Source organism: Copadichromis virginalis, linkage group LG6, assembly GCF_057382275.1.
Source record: "Copadichromis virginalis isolate Kocher_CV1m ecotype Utaka linkage group LG6, C_Virginalis_male_GT1.1, whole genome shotgun sequence".
NCBI lineage: Eukaryota > Metazoa > Chordata > Actinopteri > Cichliformes > Cichlidae > Copadichromis > Copadichromis virginalis.
The window spans coordinates 26,455,201-26,479,926 of NC_140623.1; the positions used below are offsets into that span (position 1 = coordinate 26,455,201).

General features: G+C 41.8%; 3 protein-coding genes across 5 annotated transcripts in view; 1 reads left to right on the plus strand and 2 right to left on the minus strand.

Moving 5' to 3' along the window:
* Positions 1–1,063: 1,063 nt before the first annotated feature.
* Positions 1,064–11,843, minus strand: nfam1 (NFAT activating protein with ITAM motif 1). Its single transcript, XM_085459524.1, has 7 exons — positions 11,594–11,843; positions 4,503–4,731; positions 4,039–4,311; positions 2,953–3,065; positions 2,028–2,141; positions 1,814–1,924; positions 1,064–1,724 (listed from the first exon to the last, which is right to left on the minus strand). Exons 2-7 carry the CDS (start codon positions 4,594–4,596, stop codon positions 1,662–1,664), a joined length of 768 nt encoding a protein of 255 aa, XP_085315650.1. The 5' UTR covers positions 4,597–4,731; positions 11,594–11,843; the 3' UTR covers positions 1,064–1,661.
* On the plus strand, positions 7,159–12,262 carry LOC146707918 (uncharacterized). Its single transcript, XM_085459525.1, has 4 exons — positions 7,159–7,524; positions 9,683–9,819; positions 10,055–10,184; positions 11,750–12,262. Exons 2-4 carry the CDS (start codon positions 9,705–9,707, stop codon positions 12,075–12,077), a joined length of 573 nt encoding a protein of 190 aa, XP_085315651.1. The 5' UTR covers positions 7,159–7,524; positions 9,683–9,704; the 3' UTR covers positions 12,078–12,262.
* A 7,052-nt stretch (positions 12,263–19,314) lies between these two features.
* grin2bb (glutamate receptor, ionotropic, N-methyl D-aspartate 2B, genome duplicate b) overlaps positions 19,315–24,726 on the minus strand; it is a 136,796-nt gene continuing 131,384 nt past the window's right edge. For 2 of the 3 annotated variants that reach the window (XM_085459527.1, XM_085459526.1), the window contains exon 16: positions 19,315–22,024. In XM_085459527.1, the coding sequence (XP_085315653.1) occupies positions 19,655–22,024 (2,370 nt within the window). In that variant the 3' untranslated portion in view covers positions 19,315–19,654. The remainder of the gene's footprint in view (positions 22,025–24,726) is intronic. The other variant, XM_085459528.1, reaches the window with a different exon arrangement.

Here is a 24,726-nt window from a genome sequence, read left to right on the forward strand (position 1 = left end):
AGTGTCACAGATGACACATTTGGCGTTTTTTTGCTGGTTTGTCGGTAGGAGCTACTGAAACGCAAGACTGCCACACATCTGTTCGACCAACGCCAGTTGATCTAAACGCCAGTAGATCTGGAACACCGGTCCAAACCCGAGTAAAGGAGCAGGGTTGGAATTGTGACATTAAAAAAAACAATAATTGCTAAAAGAAATTTAATTTGTAGTTCTAAATAAACTCTAAATGCATTTAGGACGTTTTTTACTCACTTTATGTCTGTTCCACGATGTTATTTCTCTCTCCAACAACATAGGTTACAATTAGATTAGCATGACCAATTATGCAAATTAGGCGATGACGTCATTTAGCGACTTCTAGCGACTTTTAGGACAGCCAATAGCGATTTTCCTTACTGAGGAGTTGGCAACACTGCAAATGAGTAGAAAGGCTACAGCTCCGGACAGAAGCAGGTGACAAGAGACACATTTATTGAAAATCAGCTACCTGTTACCCACAGTTTCTAAGGTGAGAAGAAGACATCAAACACTAGACTCCACTTGGAAAAAAAGTGGAGATACATCTGACCCTTCAGTTGATCCATGTACTGTTCACTGAAGCCTCATCAGAAATGGTTTCAGTGGAAGGTGGCTGTTAAACAGCATTGTTAATGAATGGAAAAGGGGAGAAAAGGCTCTGGTGTGCAAAATTAAACAAGAACTGGACTGAAAATCAGTGGCCACAGGTCTTATAGAGTGATGAATCCAAATTGGAAATTTTTGGTTTAAATCATCATCAGTACGGAGGAGCTTAGGAGAGAAGTACAACAGAGAGTATGTGCAGCCATGTGTATAACACGGCAGAGGCTCTGTCATGGTTTGGGGCTGCCATTCAACTGGGGGTCAAAAATGAATGAAACTATAAACACAGGATTTTGATCTTTCACGCAAAACCATTTGGCATCTGATTGTTAGCTACTCCATTTTTGAGCATGAAAGTGATCCCAAACTAACTGAACTAAAGGAAAACCAGCAATAATAATATTTAAAAAACAACAACACACACACACACGCACACACACTGTCAGTTATGGAATTGATCTCCCCAGAGACCAGACTTTATTCCCACACCAACATTATTGAAGCGGTGTGGAATCATTTCAACAGAAAATAGAGCAAACCCAGTCAACATCCAAAGAAGAGCATTGAACATCCATCAAGATGCCTGGAGAACTATTCCTAAAGACTACTTAAAGAAATGACAAGAAAGTTGAGCAAGAAATTTCAGGCTTTGGTGGAAAATATAGGTGCTCATACTGAATACTGACTTTTAAGCTCATTAGAACTGTTCAAACTCTCTTTTTGCCTTGGCTGTTTGAATAAATTGGTGCACAAAATCTAAAGAAATGAGGTGTAGCTAAAGACTTTTACATAGTACAGTCGTAGTATTTAGTGAAAACCTTTAGTACTTTTGATACACTGTGCTCATTCTGATGGGAATGCGTCTGTTCATTTACATTTTTTACACACTTTTAGAAATCTTTGTGTTGTACCAAACTACTTTTACTTTGCATTTGTGGTTTTTGTTGATTTTATTGAAAGATGATTCTCTCAGTGTTGCTGACACAGATGAGATTAAAGTAGAAAAGCGCTGGATTATGATCCCACAATCACGAGTTGATCTAAAAGTTCTCATAAACAGACTCAAAAACACCTTCATCCTTGTCTTTTGTCTTTTGCGCTGCCTGTGGAGGTAAAATGAAAGGCAGGTCAACATTTACGCGTTTTATTTTGACACCACGTTATTTTGAAAAGACACTCAAAGTTCGCTGACCTTTTTGGGTGGTTCCTTTTTCATGGGTTTGGCTTTGTCTTGGTCATTCTCTCTTCTGGCAGGTGAGCTGTCCAGTACATCATAAATAGACCTGGGACGAGGCTCTAGACTCTGAAAGAGATCTTCATGTCAGTGTCCAAATAAATGTTGGAAATGACCACATGAATGTAACGAAGTTCAGGTGAAAGACACTGATGAGGAGAGAGGTGCTCACGGCATAGTAGGACTGAGCTGCTGTTGCATCCAAGCTATCGTCCTCCTTCTTTGTCACCTTCTTCTCTTCTTGGCTTTGCTTTAGTTTTTTCTCGCCAGCTCCATGTTTCTCAGTCTAAAGATGGAGTTGGATTCATCAAAAAAAACCAAAAAACAATCACAGGTGTGCAACATACAAACGAGTAAAACACGAGGCTTTCTTCACAGCTGCTCCCTTTCTAGTTTTTTGTCTTGTGTTTGTATTCAGAGTTTATGGCGCTAACTTCATTTTCGCATTCAATGCACTTCCTGTATAAGAGCTCAAGTCCACTGGGACTACAAAAGAAGCACAGCCACTGATAAGATGAAGAAATTTAGCATGTTGCAAATCAGAGTATTAGGTTTTCTTTGGCTCAAATCAGTGTGTAAATGATTATAGTTCAGTAACAGCAGTCCCAGTGCAGTTTATGAGGCAATAAAGACATGACAAAACTGGTGGCATGTGACTATTTCCATTAATCTGAGTTGGGTTTTGTGATTGAGACTGAGATGACACTGCCTGATGTTGGACAGCTGTTTGTTATTGGCAGTATAATTGTTCACACTTATTAAACTTAAGTATAATCAGGATTAAATCATATAATCAGTTTCAGATGAAAATTCTCACTGGGGCATTTTAAATTCCAACTTATAACTTAATCTAGAGAGCATGCCTCGGGTTGTGTGATTACTCATGTGATTAATAGTGGGTCAGTGACCCTCAGGACCACGTCCAAAGGGGACAACCATCCCACTGAGGTTAAATACCTTTGTTTGTAGAACTGAGCAAGCCTGGATACAGTTAAAAATTTGTCAAAATATCCCTCATTAAACTGTGACACAACTCTGGTGTGTTGTAACCTGCTGTTTCTTAACTACTGCTTGCTTAACAGCAGGATCAGTCTTACCCAATGTCCTCTGAAGACATACACCGAGCCGAGCACACTGAAGATCAACAGCACACCCGTGAAAATGGCCATGATGATGAACTCTGTGTTAACAGGTTCCTTGTAGCCTTCATCTGGAAAAACCACAAAGACAAAAAAATAAATACATTAAAAAAAAATTATGTCACCCTGTGGTGGACTTCATCACAACTGGATAACATGCAGATCAAATGGCCTTTGGCGTCTGTTCTGGCTAATTTCTCAAGACGTACAAGGGTTTCCAAAAGAAGATTCAGGACCTTTCAAAGGGTCGGAAGATAGATCTCAGGGATAGCAAAGCTACTGGAAGGATAAGAGAGAAAAAATGTTGTTTTTATTATACAGAATGCTGTTTATTTATTCTTTTCTGTATGAACTACGCAATACTTTTTCATCAGTACGCATGCCCTTCAAGAACCAGTGGAAAATAGCAAACTGTATATGATCCCCCTTTGTGGGACTGTAAGGATTTGAAAGCCTATTCTTAATTAATTCACCTTAAAGCTGTGTTACAACTTATTTTGATTATTGCTTGTATTTGTAAAGGATGCAACTATAAAAACTTCTTATTTTTAGTGTTGTTCAATAGCAGCAAGGTATCATCGTAGTTCAGCCACTGACCCCACCAACCTCCTCGACACTAATAATATGTATCAAAGCAGCCCTGATTCAAGCATCTTAATCTTATTTTCAAAACATGTTTTAACTGCCCTGCCACTGCAGTAGCTTTCTTTTGAATTTATCGTGTTCATCTGTGACAGGATCACAGATGGACGCTGCTTCATTTGAAGAAAGAGGAAGATTTAAAAAGAAGGAATAAGAAGGGAAAGTTGAGAAGTTACACTCATTGTATGATTACAAACAGTTATCTTCATGTCCTGCATGTCTTTAACAGAGAGCCTTTTAAACACATTTACTCTTTAAAAAAAAAAGAAATCTGAAAAAATGCAGTGAATCTGTTTCTTAAGGCAGGTCTTCCTTCCTTAGAATACTTTACTGCTGAGTAACTGTGATAAAGATGTCTTATAGTTGGAGCTTTCATCTTCATTTTCTTTCTTTTGGACTAACCTGTCACTCGAAGAAACCAATCCACCTTCACCGTTTGATACTGGCAGGAGTAAAGTCCTGAAAGCTTCAGGTTTTTCAGCTCCAGATGCCAGGAAAATCTTTCCTGTTTGGTATCCATTGTGGGGATGGTATTATTGTATATTGTTTTGTTTTTTGGATCAAAGCATGTCAAGCAGCCATCTTCCGTTTGGTTTACTGCTTTGATCAAATTGCATGTAATGTTGAGATTTTCACCTCTAAAGGCCACAAAGACTTCGCGCTCCAGACTGATACCTGTGAAAAGACATGTTAGAGGTTCACATTAGGGCTGAAATGACTCAGCGCTGGACACGAAATAAATTTGCTGCAGTTCATTTATTCTCCGATCTATTTCTAGACTACAGGGTTAGTCGCACACGTAAGCAACAGAAAACACTCATCCCAGTCAAATAAATATCAGTCACAACACAAATGTGGTGGCTCACTTGGTGAATCCATTGCTGAACAGACAGTGAGAAGGAAAAATGCAGGTATCCATGTCAACTTGAAGAAAAGGGTCCAAAACGGTTGAGATTCCATGGTGCGATTGGATAGTTTGATAAAAGTGTCTGTATTCTTTTTCGATGACAATGTTTTGTGACTCTATAGACTGTTGAAGTTCCTCTTTCTGCCAAAAAACACTTCCCCAAAATGTTTGATGGACACTGACGCACTCTAAAGGGAACAAGCAAAAACAGCATTTTACATGTTAGTCTAGGACATGGCAGACAATATTAAAGTCTAAAAACACTAAAGGTTAAAGACTTTTCACAGGCAACTCTAAAAGTTTTTGTTTTGTCCAAAGAAAGACTTCTCCTGGTTGCAGTTTGCTGTTACGTCAGCGTCTGGATGGGAAGCAAACTGCAGTTTTGGCTTTCGTCCACAGTGAGACAGTGTTGGCGAAGTAACAGAGTGAGCCACGAGTGCGCACCTCGTCATGTGGTTTTCAGACAACAGCAGAAAGAGAAGACTCGAGCAGGGAGCGGAAATAAGTGTGTATGTGTGTGTGCATGTGTGTGTGTGTGTGTGTGCGTGTGTACATGGCTGGAATTTAGCTGAAGGTGACAAATTGCCTTTTGTTAATGTGAACCAGCTGTCGCGGGTTGTGTGACTTCTTCACGGCAGTAACTCTCTGCTGATTCGCTCTCTCTGAAGCTGCCAATGGAGATGTGCAGATGTTAAAGTGTGGCAGTTATTGTTATTTAACTCCATTTGTCTTTTTTGTTCCTACGCCCTCCTTCTTCTCTCCACCCGTCCACCTGACTTTTTCAGCGTTTCCTTTCTGGAGAGATTACCGTCCAACTCTGACCTCACCTCAGCCCACAGCATGAAAACAGACATAGAGAGGGGGAATAACATCTGGATGCCAGTCACTGAGAAATAACTCTTTCCATTTCATACCCACTATAATGCACTTCTTATCTCTCCTCCTTCCTGGGGAGTGAAGTATACAGTAAAGCCACAGATAGTCAGGTTTACAGGAGCACAGCACAAAAGGGCACTTAACCTAAGAGGTCCTTTTAAATCTGACATGCAAACAAGTGCCTCACTGGAATTCTGAACCAGTTGAACTGGAGTCACTGTATTGCCTTTTTAGCTTTAATCGGTGCACTGAGAAATGAGGTTATGTGCCTTTAATATACTGGATTGGACTCCTAACATCCCCTGAGTTTAAAAGTTTCCAGTGCTGAAACAAAGGTTTAATGAACTACTAGGCTTTGCTGAGGAACTTTACTTAGCTGGTGTTTCCCTTTTGACGTACATTAGCCTTCTGCTCTGTAATATTATATAAGGAAGATGTTCAAGTTTTGATTTACTGTATTTTGTAGAGGCCGTTTGGGTAAAGTGAACTTGATGTCATATTCAAGAAACCAAGTTGAGATGATTTGCACTTTGTGAACTGGTGCATTATCCTACTGGAAGCAGGCATCAGAAGCTGGGTACACTGTGGTCATAAAGACATGGACATGATGAGCAACAACACTCAGGTAGGCTGTGGTAGCCACCACTCAGATAAATGTTCTTCATACCATGACAACACCACCAGTGTGAAATGTTTACACAGGGATCCATGCTTTCATGTTGTTTCCACCAAATTCTGCCCGAACTATCTGTTTGCTGCAGCAGAAATCTACATGGAGTTTCTGAAATATGAAATAAAATTATTTAGTTCGCTTTTCTTCCCCATTCCAATGCTCAGTGTGAACTTCAGCAGGCTCTTCGGATCATGTCTAAAAACCTTAATGGGTGATTAAACAACAATTATAAGTCCTTATTTACTTGTTAATGTTAAATCATTTGAATCTTTATCTCAAAGTTTAAGGGAAAATTATTTATGAGCACAGTATTAGTAAACATATTGGAGTATATTTTATGCTTATACTTTATGCTCGCTTTAAATGGATTTATCTATACTTAATGTTACGTGTTACAGAACTTGAATACTTTCCTGCACTTAATCAGATTACATAGAGGAAGTCAAAATGACTTCAGTTTAACTTACTGCAACATTTTCCACAATTATTTTTCATTTGTGTTTTTAGCATGCAGATAACAGCTTCTATTTCTTCACAATATACATATTTTATTATTATGACTGTAAGAGGATTTTAGAGACGCTGGAGGATGAACATCAAACAAATTACAGAGAAAATATTTTTCAACATATTAAATAAAGAAAACAAACTAATGCATGTTATGTATATATTGTTAGTTGGTTTAACCTCTAAAAATGCATTATATTTTGTATATTTATTCTTAATTTACAGAGTAAGTGGGTCTACAATACAGTGTAGAGTAAACATGCAGGTTTTCTATTAAAGTTTACTAGAAAAGTAAAAGATGTTTCTCTTGTTTCTCTGTTTCTGACATAAATACTAGCAGCAGTTGCTTCTTATAGTTGAATATCGCTGTGTGGAGGGCAGAAGGTGTTAAACGGTCAGATAAAAAGGATTTGTAACATTTTTAAGGAGACCACGGTGCAGAGATGTGATCCTCCAGCAGAGTGAGATTACAGTCTCAAATATACATATACCCACGCTGAAGATGAGACAGAAGGAGTACGGGGTAAATCACATCTCAGAGAAGAGGATGTGCCACACATCTGGCAGCAGCTGGGTTGCAGAATTTGTCTGCATGTGATATGCATGAGAGGGAGAGAGAGAGTTGGAGGTGGGCGTGTGTTGGGGTCTAAAAGCTAGCACAGCTCCCAAACCCTAAACTTGTTTTAAAAAGAGCTCTGTACCGGACCTGCCGCACACTCTTCTCTTAATTATCCCAAAGCTGGGAGAAGAGGGTGGAGAGAGCGTCGGAGAAAACAGGAGAGAAGGGAGAAGAAGTAAGTAGAGGGACCGTGGCAGCGACAGGGTGGAGAGGCGAGAGGAGCAGAGACATCTGGTATTCAAACCGCATGGGAGAGGGAGAAGGACTTCCTGCTGAGTCTTAAAAGCATCATCATCATTTCAAGTCGTGAGTATCGGCTCATTTGCTTATTTTTCCGAAACAGCTCCCAGCTTGTGATACTTCTGCCGCTGCGGCATTAGTTTGCAAAGTTGCAAAGTGTTTTTGTTCCAGCACAGCCACAAACCATGATCATAACAGGTGACGGCTGGTTTGCGTGGTGCTGTTGTGCGGTTAATTTTCACTCCTCCTTTGATCAGCCTCCAAATTCAGACCTCCTGAGAACATTTACAATACCTCAGCAGTGAGTCATCGACTTATTACTGTCCAGTATGATTCACAGATCTGTCATATGGATGCAGTGCTGATGTTTTGCTTTTCCCTTTGCTTGGTTGGTTTTCTGGGTCGCCTGCCTTTAGCATTTCTCTTTTCTTCCCCATTAAAACTGGACTCTAAAAATCAAAAACTTGCCTTCCTTTTCTTTTTCCTAACTGAACTGCTGTTGCTCTCTCCACACACACAGACAGGTCCAACTGGAAAAAGCCTGTTTTCTTCATCCCTTCAGTTCGACAGGGAACAAGATTTTTTTGGTTCGCATCCTGCCCCATTATCAAGTAGCTGTGTTGTCATCAGTGGGGTTTTATTGGAGGGAAAGCAGAGACGTACAAGTGTTTTTACACGTCTTCTTTTTCCCTCTGTGGATCCTGGATCTGCCACAGTGACTGGGAGTATTACACGAGTCTCCAGCTTTCTAACCCCACCAGTGATCTTTTTAACCAAAAATAAGGTGCTGTTGGACTCACCGGATCAAGCTGTGGTCGAAACATCCATAGTTTGATTTTATGAAAAAGGCTGGAGATAAAGCTGCCAGACAAGAAGTGAAGTCGCATTGCATTTATGCTTTGAGCTATCAGTCATACTCACAAACATTTTTGTATTTTTTGGTAATAAAGTACCAGGTTCTAAGGCTTTTTGGTAAACTCTATACCGGGGATGTCAAACAGGAGGCCCAGGGGCCAAAATTGGCCTGGGAAAGACTCCAAGCTGGTCCACTGGAAAGCTTTGGAATATATGAAGAAAGGCATAATTTTGGACTGTATTTTATATTATACAGCTTTTCCTACTGATAAAGACCTTCCCCACCTCGATTCATACTCTAACAAAGGAATGAAGTAATAGATAAACAATCAAATGACAGAATTGTTCCTGTTTTTTCACTATTGCATATAGTAATTTATTTATTCATTTATTTGTATATTTATTTATTATTTGTTTTTTCATCAGTATGCCTCCAAAGTAAAAAGTAAAATAAATACATTTTAAAAAAAATAATTTCATTTTCTGTGAATTAACATAAACATTTTGCTTCAAAATTATTATAGGAGGGTTACAGAATAATTACAATGAGCTAACTTTTTTCATAATTATACACATTTATTTCTTACAGTTTAAGTGAAAGATGTCTTTTATTTACTAAGACAGTAACAGTTATTACTGGCACACGTGTGCCAATTGACCCAAAGACTGTATATGAAAGATGCACATAGCCACTGCAAAGTCAGCCCAGTAGCTGGCGAAGTCCCACTATGCCTGAAGCTGAGCATTGTACTGTTTTTACTGTTTTCAAACAGGACAGATCATTTCACAGAGAAACAGAGAAGCTGAACGGGGACATAATTTACCTAAAATAGCTTAGATTATGGTTAGTAAGGGCAGTTTTAAACAAGCGGGAGTAGTCTGTTTATTTTGTCAAAGATTTCTATACAAAACTATGATTTCCAAACAGAGGAGGCGCCTCCTGCTGGCCATTAGAAAGAAGTGATGTTTAAGACACTTTTGATTTGGTTTACTTTTTGTACTCAGAAGCTACGTCTATCTTTATCAACAAATTTTCTTTGATCACTTTTCCATTTTTTAAGCAGTGATTAGTCTTAGCACGGGCAGATTCCAAGAAATTGTCCTAACTGAGACAATAAAGTAAAATATAATAAAACAAAAACAGTAGCAAAGTTGCACATCGCACTGGCAAAACACACACACACAAAAAAAATGCTCGCCTTTTCACTAATTAGTGGCACATGAAGTTGCTTTGATTTCCACACATCTTTGTCGGCGATGTAAACACATTTTTTTTCTGCTTTAAAAACAAGGAGGGGAAAAAAAGGTTGGTTTGAAAAATAACTTTGACACAGGCACATTTGTTCTCTTCTTCTTCATCTTTTATAAGGGGGAGCGTGTATCTGCTCGACATGGGCCCTCACTCTCTGTTGATGGCGCTGATGGTGGTTGCCACAGCAACTGGGGCCTATGCAGCCGAGGAGGAGAATGAAGTGGATTACGGGTACTGGAACTACAGAGAGGGAGGTATAAATCACAAGCCTGTGTTTGATCTATTCTGTTTGGAGATACGGAGCCCGTAAATCACTGTGCGTTTGAAGCCGTGAGCTATGGCAGCTGAATGAAACGCAGCAATCCGAGACACTTCAGAGAAACAGTTCTTGAACAATTAAAGCACACGCTTTCTTCATTTTCATGATTCATACAGGATGTTTTGTTGTTCCATAAATTGAAGCCTGATGGTGTCACGCTTCGCTTTCAGCTGAGAGCGTGAATGTGGCCTCAGTGCGCAGTGTGACCAGAGTTTTAGATGCCTGGGGGAAACGCATCTTCAGTGAGATCAAAACTCTGCTGCACTCACAGCCCAGCACGCTGCTGCCCGACTACTCCAGGTGGGCCTAACCTTTATCACCCATCATCATGATGTCTAATCAGCCTGAGGTTTGTTTACTCAGTTTCTGAGGATTAGACAAAAGAGTCGCTTTTATGTGATTAGATGACTACTGTTTAACAGTATCTGCTTTTAAGGCAAATGTTTATTTCTTCAGCATCGTTTGTTGGCAAGAAGAGTTCACTCTGTGTTTTTTTATTTTTATTGAGGCTTGTTTTAGTCAGCCTGGGAGATTTCATATTTTATTAAGACCATGTGAACGCATTTCCCATTACTTTGTAGGGTACACCAATGCCCTGCTTGTTGACTGCTTGTTAATGCAAACCTCTAACTAGACAATCAAGTCTGTGCATTTAGGGACGTAGACATGGTCGAGGTGGCCTGATAAAGTTCAAATCAAGCATCAAAATGAGGAAGAAAGGTGATTTAAGTGACTTTGAAAGCACGGTTATTGATGCCAAATGGCTGGTCTGAGTGTTTCAGAAACTGCTGATCTACTGGGATTTTCCCCCACACAGCCATCTCCAGGGTTTACAGAGAATGGTGCACAAAAGAACAAATATCCAGTGAGTAGCATTTTTCTGGATGGAAATGTCCTGTTGAGGCCAGGGATCAGAGGAGAATGGCCAGACTGCTTTGAGCTGATAGGAATGCAACAGTGGCTCAAATAAACACTCGTAACAACCAAAGTATATGCAAAAGAGCATCTTTTGAACTCAGCAGAAGACCATATCTGTCAGCTAAGAAGTTGAGGTAAAATTAAGGCTAATATTTACATTGCTTGAGTCTCAACTTCTGCTGTGAAATTTCAATGGCAGGATCATGAAAGCATGAAAGCGTGAATCCATCCTACCGTGTATCAATGGTTTGGGGCTGTAGCTGCTGGTGGTCTAATGGTGTAACTGTATTTGGCACACTTTGGGCCCCTTAGTACCAACTGAGCATTGTTTTACACGACAGTATTGTTGCTAACCGTGTCCATCCCTTCATGACCACAGTGTACCAATCCTCTGATGCTGCTTCCAGCAGCATAACACACCATGCCATAAAGCCGACATCATATCAAACTGGTTTCTTGACACTGAGTTCATTGTGTTCAAATGGCCTCCAAAGTCACCAGATCTCAATCCAAGAAATCTGCAGCAGCTGTCTAATGCTATCATGTCAATATGGACCAGGCAATAGCAAGATATGCCCAGAAAGTTTCCACCAGTGCATTATGTATATACTCACCATTTTATGAACTGGATTACTTAAATTAAACTTTAGCTGAACTGAAAAAAAGAGCAAGTTTTTATTCTAAAGTGAGATATGAATGAACTGCCACAAATGTATTTTGGGAGCATCAAAAGTCACGAGAGAGTAAACCAATCCAATTTGAAGACGAACAGGAGCATTTCTTACTCTCACCTCAGCCTGTCTTTGCCTCCTTTGTCTCCTGTAACCACACAGATTGCTTTGGATCAAGTCTTTCAAGACTTTATCCACAGTCATAATTAATTTCATACAGCGCTCCATATGTGTGAGCGGTCCTCTGAAGTTAACCGTCCTCTGTTCCTCCTGCAGGGTGCGCCCTCTGTCCGAGTCTGTCAACGACCTCTTCAGGGAAGTCTCTCTGCTGCACCGACGCATCGCCGAGCTCTCTCATCGCCTAGCAACGCTGGAACCATTTCTCCGTCGCTACGGCTACCAGGGGGAGGATGGGGAGGAGGAGGAGGAGGAGGCGGAAGGCAGGCGGGCTCACAGCCTGAAAGGGAAGGTGGCGAGTCTGGCCCGATACACCCCGAGGAGCGCAGTGAGCGTGAGCCCGCCCAGAGGGAGCAGGGTGGTGAGGAGGAGGCGGGTGAGAGTCCTGAAGAATAGGGGAGTGAAGCTGGTCAAGAGTGACACATAGATGGATGGACAGAGTTGGGGGCGGGGGCGTGCGACGGAAAGAGGGAAAAAGTTGGAGGCTTTGTTGGGTTTACCGAAACGAATTATAAATCCCTTTATAAACAGTGTAAAGTTTCTACATATGCAATATAACCTCTGATTTTTATTAGTGAGAGACTAAAATTCTTTAATAAACTGTTATCACCATTTCATTGCGGTTTTTGCCTCATCAGTTCCACTTCTCATTCTCTCTTCTTTTATTTTATGGATCACCTCAACTTGGGAAACAACCTTACACAAACCTAATTGCTGTTCCAGAAGCTCTCTGCTACTTTAGCCGCACTGTATCTAATCCGTGTAGATTGATTAGATACAGAAATAATGTGACGGGATAATCCAAAAAGCTGTCCGCTATCAAGGACGGTTGAGAGCTAAAGAAACTGATCACTAAACAAAACCGAATACATCAGCCAACAACTAAATTATCTTCTTGTTGTTAGTGGCTGTTTTATGTTTATTTAAGGTTCACTTTCAAAGGGCTATTTATAGAAAGGTTAGAAATCATGCCTAACGAGTAGCACAATGTCTAGAAATAAAATAACCATTACATCACTTTTAAGCCACGTGATTCCTATTGTTTTTATTAAAGAGCATTCCAACCCCCCCAAACGAAGCAATACTCCCACGCCACCTCCTTATTGGATTGAATATAATATATTACAGCGCGCAAAATGCAAGGATGGTGTGCGCGTAAAACAAGAAGAAGAAAGACTTGTTTCATTAGGTTATTGTCAAACCTTTCTCTGGCATGCCCCCACTTAAGGAAGTCGAAAGAAGTTCACACCCCACTTTTTTTTTTTAAGTCTCTCGCACTTTAAAAAGAGAGGGTCTCTATTTGATTTGACTGAAATAAAGGTGCTTATCATGATAACCAACACAGCGATAGTCTACATGCAGACAGCACAAGTCCTTGAAGTTCACAGTCGGGTGTAGCATCTAAAGGATAAGGACACATTATTTTTCCCACATATCTGTAACTAGGCATGGACAAATGATTTCAGGGAGAGCGAGGAGTTCTTATGTGAGGAGGAACAAGCAGAATAATTACATAATGATTTTATGTAAGAAATCGAACAGAAGCATGAAAATCGTCGGGGTTTCCGTCTTTCTTCTAGACCAGAGTAACTCACCGTGAGTCATGCCTGCAGAGGACATAATAAAAATTGAGGTTTGTAGACAATTTGGCTAAGTTTTTTTTTTAAATGCCCAAAACAGGAAAAAATACACCCTTAAAATAAGTCCACAGCGCAACTAATTTTATTCATGGAAACATTAAGTGTGCGTTACTTGATTTAATATTCAAGCCTATATTTATTACACAAATAACCTTTGAAAGGCAGACACCTAACCGCACACATAGGGCTGACGGTGAGAGGCGTGGACGTCTGCGGCTGTTCTCCTGGTACCTGTGCGTGTCCCAACAAGGCGGATGCCCTGTTTTTGCCACAGGGTGTCAGTGCTCGTCTGCCGCCGTAATCACACGCGGCTTTACACCGATTCACGGAGGCTGATCTTCATTTATTTATTTATTTCAGCTGAAGTCCAGGAACGACCCTCGTGGGCCCAGCAGGGGCTGCCCATTATTTTCTAACATAATTATAATGTTTGTTTGCGTATGGTGATCGTGTGTGTGCGTCTTGAGTGCAGACAGCCAACTTTATGCCTTCATTAAAACTTTGCCAAGTGTTTCTACAGCAACCAGCTTCTCCCTACTCCTCTTCTACAACTTCACTTATCATCCTCATCTCATACTGCAGGGTGGCGTGTCCATTCTCTCCCTTTTTTCTCACTTTCAACTTGCAGCTGCACGCTAATTCCTTCCTTTTTTTAAATCTTCCACCAGTGATCCCCCCACCCCCATACTGTATATCAAACCACCACACCTCTCTTTCCCCCCCTCCTCTCCCTGCACGCCCCCTTCCCTCTTCGCTGCTACGTGTGGGCGTTCAGCTCAGGCTGTACTTTCCATTTTGGTACTGTATTGTCAATGCATTGTTGCATCCAATCCAGTTAAGATGCCGTGGGAATACTGTATAAATCTCCCTCCCCGTCTCTCTTTCTACACCCCTCCCCATCTCAGCAAAAAGAGCCAGTTGCTAGGTAACAGTTAATTGTCAAGAAGTAGTTACATGTGTTGCAATGCATCCTGGGGTTGTTGGGTTGATGGAGGGATCGAAGAAGTAAGCAAAAAAAAAAAAAAAGGCTGATGTTTTTCCTTTTTTTTTTTCAGAAGCTGATTAACTTATGAAAAGGTTATTTCTACCTATGCCTCACCTTGTTCTGTTCAACCATCCAGGACTGCAGCTGTTAAAAAAAACCTTCCCTCCAAATCTGTAGGCAAGGCATCGGTACATTTTCAAACCGGCTGGTTTCTTTAAATAACTCCTGTTGCTGGACAAGAGTAAAGAGAGAGTCTGAAGAGTAAGGGGAGGGGGAGAGAGAGGTTTTTGGGGGCTTTGATCTCTGCTGCTCGGTTCAGTTTGCATCACTTCTCCTTTCCCTCAATATATCTCCCATTATTTTTTGTTCTCCTTATCTCCTCTGCCTCTCTCATGCCTCTTTGTGGTTTTTTTCTTCCCACTGGAAAACAGAGAATGACAAGCAAAAGATGCAATGAAAGAGCAAAAAAGATGGCATTCTGCAGCAGCCATAATGTCACAGGACCGCACATGGACACAGCAATGTTATCCCTTCATGTGACATCACGGTCAACCTACAGACATGCACATAAACTGCAGGAGAAAAAGAAAAGACCAACCAGCTGAAATTTCTTATTTTTTATTAATACTTAACACTTTTATTCCAAAGAGACAGAAGAATAATATTTCTCAGCACTTATTTTCACATTGACTGTGTTTAATCTCATTTTTCAATATTACTAAATATTCAATCAAATTTGAAATACTCTCTGCACACAAGTAATTTCTCTCCATACAAAAAAAATGCAAGGATGAACTAGATTTTTTTGACATATGTACATTTTTCACAATCTGTACAGCTCGGGAATAGATTTGTTCGATCTCCTCTGTGACCAAACACAACATAACAGAAGATTTAGCTAAAGAGGGACAAAAAAAGAGACCACACCTCTGTAAAAATGCAATAGATAATCTATTGTGCTTTCTGGGTAGCAATTATTGGCTGTGGTTTACGATCTCCCCTTGCGAGAAAAAAAAAACAGCCTTCTTAACTGGTCAAAAAACAACAAAAAAACCCCAAAACGCAACACTCGTTAAATGTGTGCACTATCTGTGTGATAATAAATGACTGCACGTATCCTGGCCTGAAGTCATTACAAAAAGCAGTTCTGCATTGGGGATCTCAGAATGAAAGATTTATCCCAAATAGATGTACTCTCTGCTGTTGTTTTGTACAGGTTTTTATCAAAAGTCCATGAGCGTGAGGTAAAGTATTTACATACAGCTTTATAGTACATGTACAACAAACAGCTATATCTCTCAGACGCACTCTGTCTCCCATATGAGCACACACAGAGGTAATCAAGCGTATGTTTTCAGGCACATACAATAACAGAAATAATGAGCTATATTCAAAAGGGAAAAAATCGTTGAAATGAGAGGGAAAAAAAGTTTTTTTAAGTGACAGCGAGTGTGTAAAGCAAGAACTGAGCCACAAAGTATCAAGAAAGTTATATAAGGTTAACAGTAAAAAAAAGAAAAGAAAAGTGTCTTCTATCTTTACCATAGTGAAAAGTTTTACTCAGATTCGGCATTTGAGTGAAACTGAAAAATTTTGACTTTTAGATCGCTCTTCTCTTACAAAAACACACACACACACACACACCTATAGTACTACATGGATCATCAGTACCAGTGAAAGTGATAAAATTCCAAATATCATTCAAGAACACACATTTTTTGGGCTAAAATTGAAAGTTAAAAAACAGAAATAAAGAAAAGTGTATACATGCAAGTGCTTACAAACACTGGACACCCCCCGCCCCTCATCATCACCCTTGTATCATACATACTGACTTGTCCACCAAGGGAAGGAAAGTCTTCTAAAAAATTGACCGGGATGTTCTACAAACTAAGTATTAGATCCATTCAGACAGGATTGTGCTTTGTAGATATCAAAATTTGGTTTGGTAACATGACTTCAAGTCAAACTGGACCAGTGACTTTAAGTAGAATATACTTTTCATGAATAATAATACAATTTAAAGGACAGAGAGAGCAGGAAACTTAGGAAATACACAACTTAGTTTTCACCTTCATATTCAGTCAGAGCAGAGATCATCTGAGTGTCTGATGTGGATTTGGAAGCTGCCTGGTTTTTTTTTAGCAACATAAAAATAAGTCAATCGATAATAAAGGTGGTGTTTTTCACACAGCGTCCCACCTTATTTTAGTGCGCCTACATCTCTTTACTCTGTTTTCCCCCCTTACAAAAGTCTGCAGTTGACACAATCCACACAGGACCTTGAACTTGAGGGCCAATTCTCTTCTTCATCAAAAATCTCAGCATGTGAAACAGATTAGGGCCGGGTGGAGGGATAAATCAGGGCTACAGTACATACTGAGATTTCTTTTTTATGTTTTATTTGAGGGATTTGTTAATGATGAGTGTAGAAAGGATGACCGAGAGCACAGAGGGGTACATTTATTATATATCCAGGTCCACTGCAGGATAACCTGGAGGAAAAAGCTGACATGTTGCTAATGTAGATTAGAAGGTTGATATTATGAAGCTACAGTCAATTAGCTTGGGTTAGCATAAACTGGAGACCAACCAGCAAGCCCAGGGCTGAAAAATGAAGCTGAATTTGATTTGTAGTTCCTTTAATGGCGTTTCGAGGTAAACAATTCCCTATAGACTTCCATATTAAGTTGGCTGACTTTACATAAAAAATAAATTTATTAAAAAAATAACAGTTTTTGGTCTTTATAGCTTATTTTTTCTTTTATAAATTGGAAGAGGTTCTTTTGTATAACTCATCCATTTAAATTTAATAAAATCTTATAGTTAGCCAACACATAATTTGCTGTTTGGAATGACAGGGGGAGGGGCTAGTCTAAGCTAGGCTACTAGCTGTGTGCTAGGGTTAACTTCAGCTAATTCAGTAAACCCGACATTTTGACAGTTTTTGTGGCTTTTGAAGCAATTTTAATAATATTAGTAAAGAAAGCACATGCTGTAACAAACTGTCCAAACCATGTGGTATTTTATTTCTATGTTACTGAGCTCTTATAGGTAAAGAGCAGTATGCCTACAATGAATTATATGTCCAGTGAATAGATTCACCATGCTAACAGTCACTTCTGCTCCCAGAAAGAAATAAAAACAGACGATGAGTTCAATAAAACTAGGATTAAGGCTTCAAAACAGGAGTATAAAACAGTAATCACTGTCTTGCTAATAAACCAGAACATCAATGATGTAGTAGGCTTATGAGCCCTACAAATGTGACCCTGACCTTGAGCACTATCTGGATGATTGATTAGGGGATCACTGTGTGCACATTTCACTGAAATCTAACTAATACTCTCGGAGGAGTAGCGATTCTTTTGAATTGTGGATGGATGCTTTTCCGTGGCAGAAGGTTATTGGACCTTTGGCTGGATGTGCTAAAAATGGAAGTTTCTGGCATGGCAACAGCTTACAAGCTCTCTGAAAAAGTATTTATGTCAATTTGAGATAATTAAACTAATAGGATACAACATGTTATTAGTGAGCCTTAGAGGCACTGATATGTGGATTTTATTATTCCAAGATAGAGCCAGGTTAGCTACTTCCCCTTGTTATCTTCAATCTTTATGCTCAGCTAAGCTGACTGCAAACTTTTTTTTAAATGTACAGATCCTCTGAAAAGTGTCTTTTAAACTGCGGTGGCACTGTTCTGAGTTATGAGATAATTATGTGGGACTGTGTATTTAAAAAAATTCACGAGCCCGCTGTGGTCGTTGACACCTGCACAATACAGCGATAAACCCCACTTGCCATTCCTCAAATGTGACTATCTAATGTGGCAGGCAAGGCTTGTAACAGTAATCATAAAAAAATTAACTGCTCATACCAGAAACAGAGGCCTCTCTCTGAAAGTCCATTATGTTCCTGTCCTGAACAGAAAAACTGTCACGGCCAATTGAGCCAGACCCAATGAAACGCCACGGCAGCAACAAGAGGACATTAAATACGATTTACACATGATTAATGGATAGTTGACTTCTGGGTCATCTGTTATGAGGAGGGGAGGAGTGATGAAGCTTGTGGAGGTAAATGATTTCAAGGAAAATTACTTGTGGTTAGATTAACTGTGGCGTTAATACAAGAAGACGATTCTGCATTTAAACTGTGCGATCCTGCCGCTGCTTTCTTTTATTGGTCGGGGATCAAAGTGCAAATTTAAGCTTCCTCCGTGTCTAGCATTGTGTTATACAGTCAGCTAAACACCTCGAACTCTGCTCTCGTATTGGAAATGGTGACTTGGATGTTCAGTTTTCAAACCAATTGATTAATTACTCGCAGGTGAATCTGTCTTTCCAACAGAAGATAGATGGAGAATCAGTATTAGTCCTTTAAGGCACATCCAGCTCAAAATGTGAGACCCATTTGGAACTGCCAGGCAGAAAGAAATGACAGCAAAACGGCAAATCAGTATGATGATGTCGTTTCTGCAGCTGAGAAAAAAAAGACCTTTGCAAATTTTCCAAGTACACACGATGTACTCAGCAAATCATGCCTTTCACGTACACTTCACAGCAATCAAAAGTGAGAAAAGTAAAACAAAACAAAACAAAAAACATGAAGAATTGATAGCAAAGAAGAGTCCAAATTACAGGAACCCCCCCTCACCCTCACCCCCCACGAAAAAAAAGATCTGTACCGACATCGGGTCTATCAGACTCCTGTAAATTGGTAAGCTAAGAAAGAATCAACATCATACAAATATGTAACATGAACTATTCAAATAAATAAACTTTAAAAACAATCCAAACCGATCATCATTAAACACTGGAATAATATTCAATAATATTATTAACATTATCAATACAGTTATTGTTAGTGTACCCTGTTACTTCAGCAGAAGTGTTGATTTCTCATTCATGATTGTATTTCCGTTGCTAAACAAAACGTTTGTTTTGGTGTTGAGGAGCTGCAGGAGGGAGGGAAAGACAAAGAGCATGTGACGAGAGCAGAGGCTGGAAATTTGATTTCACCCCCCCTTCCCTACTACTTCCCTCCCATTCCTCCCTCCCTCCCTTTAGATCTTTCACTGAGCATCGGAGCAGCACCAGAATCCTCTCTTCTCATTAAAAACTTGTCTCCCGCCGGACTTCACCACAGCTTAGCCGGCAGTGGCCTGTGTGCATTGTCCAAATTCTTTCCATTTAGTGGAGTGAGAACAGCACACACGCGCGCGCGCACACACACATACACACAATTGTGCCTTGTCATTTTCTTCACGCAGAGAGGTCATCAGCCTGTGCTGTTTCTGCTTTTTCCTCTTCCCCTCATTTTCTTCGCCCACTTCAACTCCTCCCTCTCGCCTCTCTCTTTCTTCCACTGTCTTCGCTCTCAAACGTCTGACTCAATGCTGGAGAGCTTTTCATAAACGTGTCCATTGCTGGCACCGTTGAATGGTCTCTGTCCCTGCCCCAAACCTAACGTGTCCCTGCCCCCAGGCAGTAGTTTGTTGCCCCCGTGGTGGTTCCCCATGGGCCCTCCCACCCCGCCCAGACACAGCTCTTGGGGGAACCTGGGGGCCACATTGGACATCACCCCAGCTGTGGCGGATGCGGGCAAATAGGAAGTTGCTCCCATGGAGCTGCGGAAGTCCCCTCCTCCTCGGCTGTTGTTGAGAAGTTGCTGCTGCTGCTGCTGTTGCTGCGTCTGTGGCTTTTTGATGTAGTACGGTTTGGCACCGTGTAAAAGACACTGGTCGTCGCCGAAGGTTGGGATGAAGGGATTCTGGTTCACCTTATCTGGGTAGAGAGATTTAGACAAGGAGTAAGTCCCGGCCCCTCTGCTACCACCACCACCACCACCACCACCACAGCCCCCACCTCCCATCATAGCTCTATCTCTGTCCCTCAGGTCTCTTTCCCCCACCGACCGCCGATGCAACCCACCTTCGCCTCCACGGAACAAACTGCAGGAGGAGCCTCCCTTGGCCCTATCCCCGCCTATCCCTCCAAACATTGGAGACTCTCTATCACCTGAATACCTCTCAAACATGTGAGCATAAGGGCTGGGGCCCTCCATGGAGCGATCTCTGTCTTTCAAGCTCACACTCCGGGGCTGTTGAAACTGCCCCCCAACGCCCCCACCCATCCCCATGCGACCTGCCCCCTCCCTCTGCAGGTCCACAAATGTGTCGTATGAGTGCTGCCTCCGTAACACCCTCCCGCCCGGCCCTAGCTTCCTGCGCTGTGCCTGAGTTTGTGTTTGGCTGGGTCCTACGCTACCCTTAACTCCAGTGAACATCATGTTGTTATCCTCACTAATGTTATAAAGGTTGCTCGGCTGAATCTTACAGGAGTCACAGCGTTTGGATGTGGCGGAGCTGGGACGACTGCTGGTCCCCCCAACTCCACTAACTGGACAAGTACTGCCTCCTCCACTATGGTGGCACACACTGTGGCAGTTACGACACTCCCAGTCACCCCCTGCTATGCCACCCCCTCCTATCCCTGACACCCCCTTTTCCCAGCAGGTGTGGGCCTGCTGCCCTGCCGACACCGGACCAAGCCCATCCGATTTCTTTTCTTTACCTTTGAGGAAGTCTTCCACAGGTACTAAGCTTTTACAGATACCACCACCGCTACCACCGCCCACACCACTTCCACCCTCTTGCTCCCACATGGCCTTGCCCTCCTTGGAGCGGAACTGGTCCGCATAGAAATCCCTCAGGTTCTCTTTATCCCTGCGGAATAAGTAAGGTGAAGCATTACCCCCTCCTCCTCCCCTCTTCCGCTCCAGGGGTGGTGAGACCGTGCGGTGTGCCTGGGGCCCGTGGGGGAAGTGGTGGTGGACGGTGTGGTGGTGGGGTCTCCTCCTGAAGCCGCTCAGCTCTATCTCGTCCTGCTCCCGTCTGCACTTGGCAGAGGCTGGCCTCTTTTTCAGGCTGTCCCTGTACTGCTTACGCCGCTTGGCGTTTCCTTCCAGGTTGCCGTAGGTGACGGTGTGCGTGGAGATATCCGACACATCAGAGCGAATGTTCCCATCGTCACCCCCTGAGCCTCCCCCACCCCCACAGTACCTGTCATGCCCCCCGATGAGCCCCGTGCTGGATGCACCTCCTTTGAAAGAAAACCTGCCGTACACATTGCTGCCCTTGAACCCACCCTGGCTGGAATCCGCAGGGGTGTGGCCAGCGATCAGGTCAAATTTACTGGTATTCCTGTGAGTCATGGAGGGGCGGGGCTGGGTGGTGAAGATAGGCGCTACCCCTCCCCCCAAACTGTCGCAATCGAACATGCCCCCCTCCAACGAGCTAGCGCTGCCTAAGCTACGCGGCCTATTTGGCGGGGGGCCGGACATACCCAGAGCCGGGTGGTGGTGCCGGTAATGGTCCTGGTACAAGTTGCTGTCCTTCAGGGGCAAGTTGCCAAAAGTCCTCTCCACCTCGCTGATGTAGTCACTGAACATGTTGTCCTCTGGCATGTAGGGTGGCGCAGACTTGCAGTCTACAGGGTGACCCACCAGGCTGCGCCGGTGCTCCTGGATATCGTATATAGCCGACTCACGGCCGCTGTGGCTATATTCCAGGGCGGCGTGTGGAGAGCCGTTAACGCCCGGAACGGCAGTCATATCCTTGGCAGTGCGGAGCAACCGCAGGATGTTCGAGTGAGTGTTGTTCATGTTCTTCTTTATGGTGGATGAGGGGGAGTCTATGGTGGACTTGTTTTCCTCGATTTGGACTCCATGGATGCAGCTGTAGATACCCTGCAGATTGATAATGAGAAGAAAAGGGAAGGTAGAGAGAGATAAAGAGAGGGTGAGACCATGGAAGGGAGAAAGAGTGAGTGTGATAAGGTATGACTCCCAAGAGAGATCACAATAACAGCAAAATGTGTGGCAGGAGTAAGGAGTCAAGAACCAGAGGAGGGTTTAATGTTAAGAGAGACGGAGGCAGATACCAGACACAGAGACAGACAGAGAGAGGGAGAGAGGGAGAGGGAGGCAAACAGAAACAGGCAGAGGCAGAGAGGTTAATGCATTGCCATGTTCTCTATGACCACCCTCTTGTTTACACACTATTAAACAGTAATAGGGTCTGAGTTCATAAATGAATTTTCTCTGGGGAACGACGAGGACCCTCACAGCTGCTGCTCAGCCCTCAACCTCAGACACAGAGAACTGAGTGAGAAGAGACAGAGCAGATCAGAGCCTTAATTGATATCACAAGGGGAGCAAGTGAGTCAATAGGTTTGATCAATGTCATTTAAATTTAGCAGACACTCGCCTTGCTGTCTTTCTACTTACTTGTTTCTCTTTATAAACAATAGGGATCAATCACTTTTGTCTCACAGGTAAAAGATATAACCACTGACTAAATTTTACTCATAAGGTCACCATCCATCAGTGTGTGTGTGTGTGTGTTTGCTATGGTTGGTTAGTAGAAGCAGCATTTTCATGTGAGCGGAAGATTTTGCGAGTGGAGTCAAACAAGCATATTTAAATGGGGGCTGGGGGAATCTGTGGTTTAGGCAACAGCCAACTCTGAAAGGTCGAGGACGCACTACCCACCAGCCAGTGTGCAGGCCAGTATTCCTCAAAGGCGTCAACTTGTCAGAAACTGTTTCCGTCGGCCTCTTAGTCACTTTCATGAATGCGATTCGTCAACCACCCCCACCCCCTCTTTTCCTTTATGCCTCCATTCTGTCTTTGGGTCTGCCTTATCTCCGTTTCCGGGTGCTTTGGTGAGCAGCAGCCGCTCCGATGGGATTGTCTGTCTTTATCTGTCTGCATCTATCGCTACTACAGCTGCAGTGAAAGGTAATGAAACACAGGTTCTAGGCACACCACTGTGTCTGTTCTCTGCTACCCTTTGTCCTGTTACCAGTTTTATTCTTTTATCATGACTGTTGCTAACTTATCTTTTGATCTGTCTCTGAATTTTCTTAGCCCCTTGCTGTCCCATCACTTGTCACCTTCTTGCTTTATGTGACCTGCCCTGCCATTTGGAAATATTTCTCGCAGCTACAATCTTCAAACAGGCATGGAACTGTATGACAGACATCTGTATGGGCAGAAATCTGTGCCATCAGAAACTGAATTTGAATAAGTTCAATTTGAATTTGAATTGCTCAGATTGAATCTGAATTGTAACTTGAATAAATGCTTTTGAAAACTGAATTTGAATTAGTCTAATTTGAAATTGAATTTATGGTTTGAAAATGAATTGATTTGCTTTGAAACTGCATTTTATCCTTTAAAAATTCAGCTCTCGAATAATTTCAGTTTCACTTCTCACCATTCAGTTTCAGTTCTACAATTCAATTTCAGTTCCAAAATTCAGTTTTTTGGAACTTACATCCGGTTCCAGCGCAGATTAATAGAACTACGTTTTACTAGCGAACCGAAAGTGTTACCGACGGGCATCTACAGCGTCTTGAGCTGAATTAAGGCTTCAGAAGTCATTCGTCATGTCGAATGACCAGCGGATAAACTCTCAGGTTGGTAATAAATGTATTACATGTATAAGAACAAGCGTCATGTTACCAAAAGATAGCCGTACAGTAACTGTTATGCTTATTGTAGCTGTTAGCTAAAAACGCTAATTTAGCGTAGTTTGCCCTGAATTCAGCTTTGACAAACAAATATGATCGACTGTTTCTAGTAGAATTCCAAAGTTGTCATCTTGGACCCTCTCAGAATGCTTGCAGAGACCCCTACAGTAGGGAAACATGCAAAACGGTGCCCAAACCTTTGTATTTTAGCTTTATTTATGCCTTACACAGCATCCCAACTCTTTAGCTAACTTCATAACTTTAGCTAAAGTGAATAGTTAGTCTAATTCATTAGTGCAGATATGATATGTGACTAGCACTGTGTTTAACTACCATAATAATTTTTAGGGTACTGAGTGCATGCTTAATTAGATTTTTGCTTTTTAAAAACACACTGCTCCATTACTATGTTTGACAGGCTGAAGTTGTCGGGTCACCTCCTAAATCGACCATCTTTTACAGGTGTTTTGTGCCAGAAATGGAGTGTCCACTGAAGACTGAAGATACTGAATCTCTACGCCTTGCCATTGATCCCTCTTGTGCCTTCATATAGACAAGAGACATTAACTTAACCATTCTCATATGCTCTGTACCTACATCACCTTCCCTGACAGTCGTAGCTTGGCTCATCTGAGGGTGAAATTATAAGAATGTGTTATTTTGCAAAGTGCTCTCTAGGGTTCCTAAATAAAATATGGCATTGAGGTCATTTCTTTTGAATTAATCCCTTCTTCTGAAATATAAGAACCTCTGCTGGTTTTAATGGCACTTTGGATTTCTTTACTTTCTGTTCCACTTCCAAACCCAAATAGATGCTGACAAGCTGACACAGTAACATGGAAGAGGGAAAGACGTTGGAAAGGACTACTACAAATAAACCTAATGCCTAACAATGAAAAGTGTAAAATAAGAACA

Coding starts and splice junctions, on each gene's coding strand:
- nfam1 (XM_085459524.1), bottom strand. CDS start 4,596: ATGGAATCTCAACCGTTTTGGACCCTTTTCTTCAAGTTGACATGGATA. Junction 2,142..2,952: donor ATGTCTTCAGAGGACATTGG/GTAAGACTGATC, acceptor CTCCATCTTTAG/ACTGAGAAACATGGAGCTGG. Junction 1,725..1,813: donor AAAAGGAACCACCCAAAAAG/GTCAGCGAACTT, acceptor TTACCTCCACAG/GCAGCGCAAAAGACAAAAGA.
- LOC146707918 (XM_085459525.1), top strand. CDS start 9,705: ATGGGCCCTCACTCTCTGTTGATGGCGCTGATGGTGGTTGCCACAGCA. Junction 9,820..10,054: donor CTGGAACTACAGAGAGGGAG/GTATAAATCACA, acceptor CTTCGCTTTCAG/CTGAGAGCGTGAATGTGGCC. Junction 10,185..11,749: donor CTGCTGCCCGACTACTCCAG/GTGGGCCTAACC, acceptor TTCCTCCTGCAG/GGTGCGCCCTCTGTCCGAGT.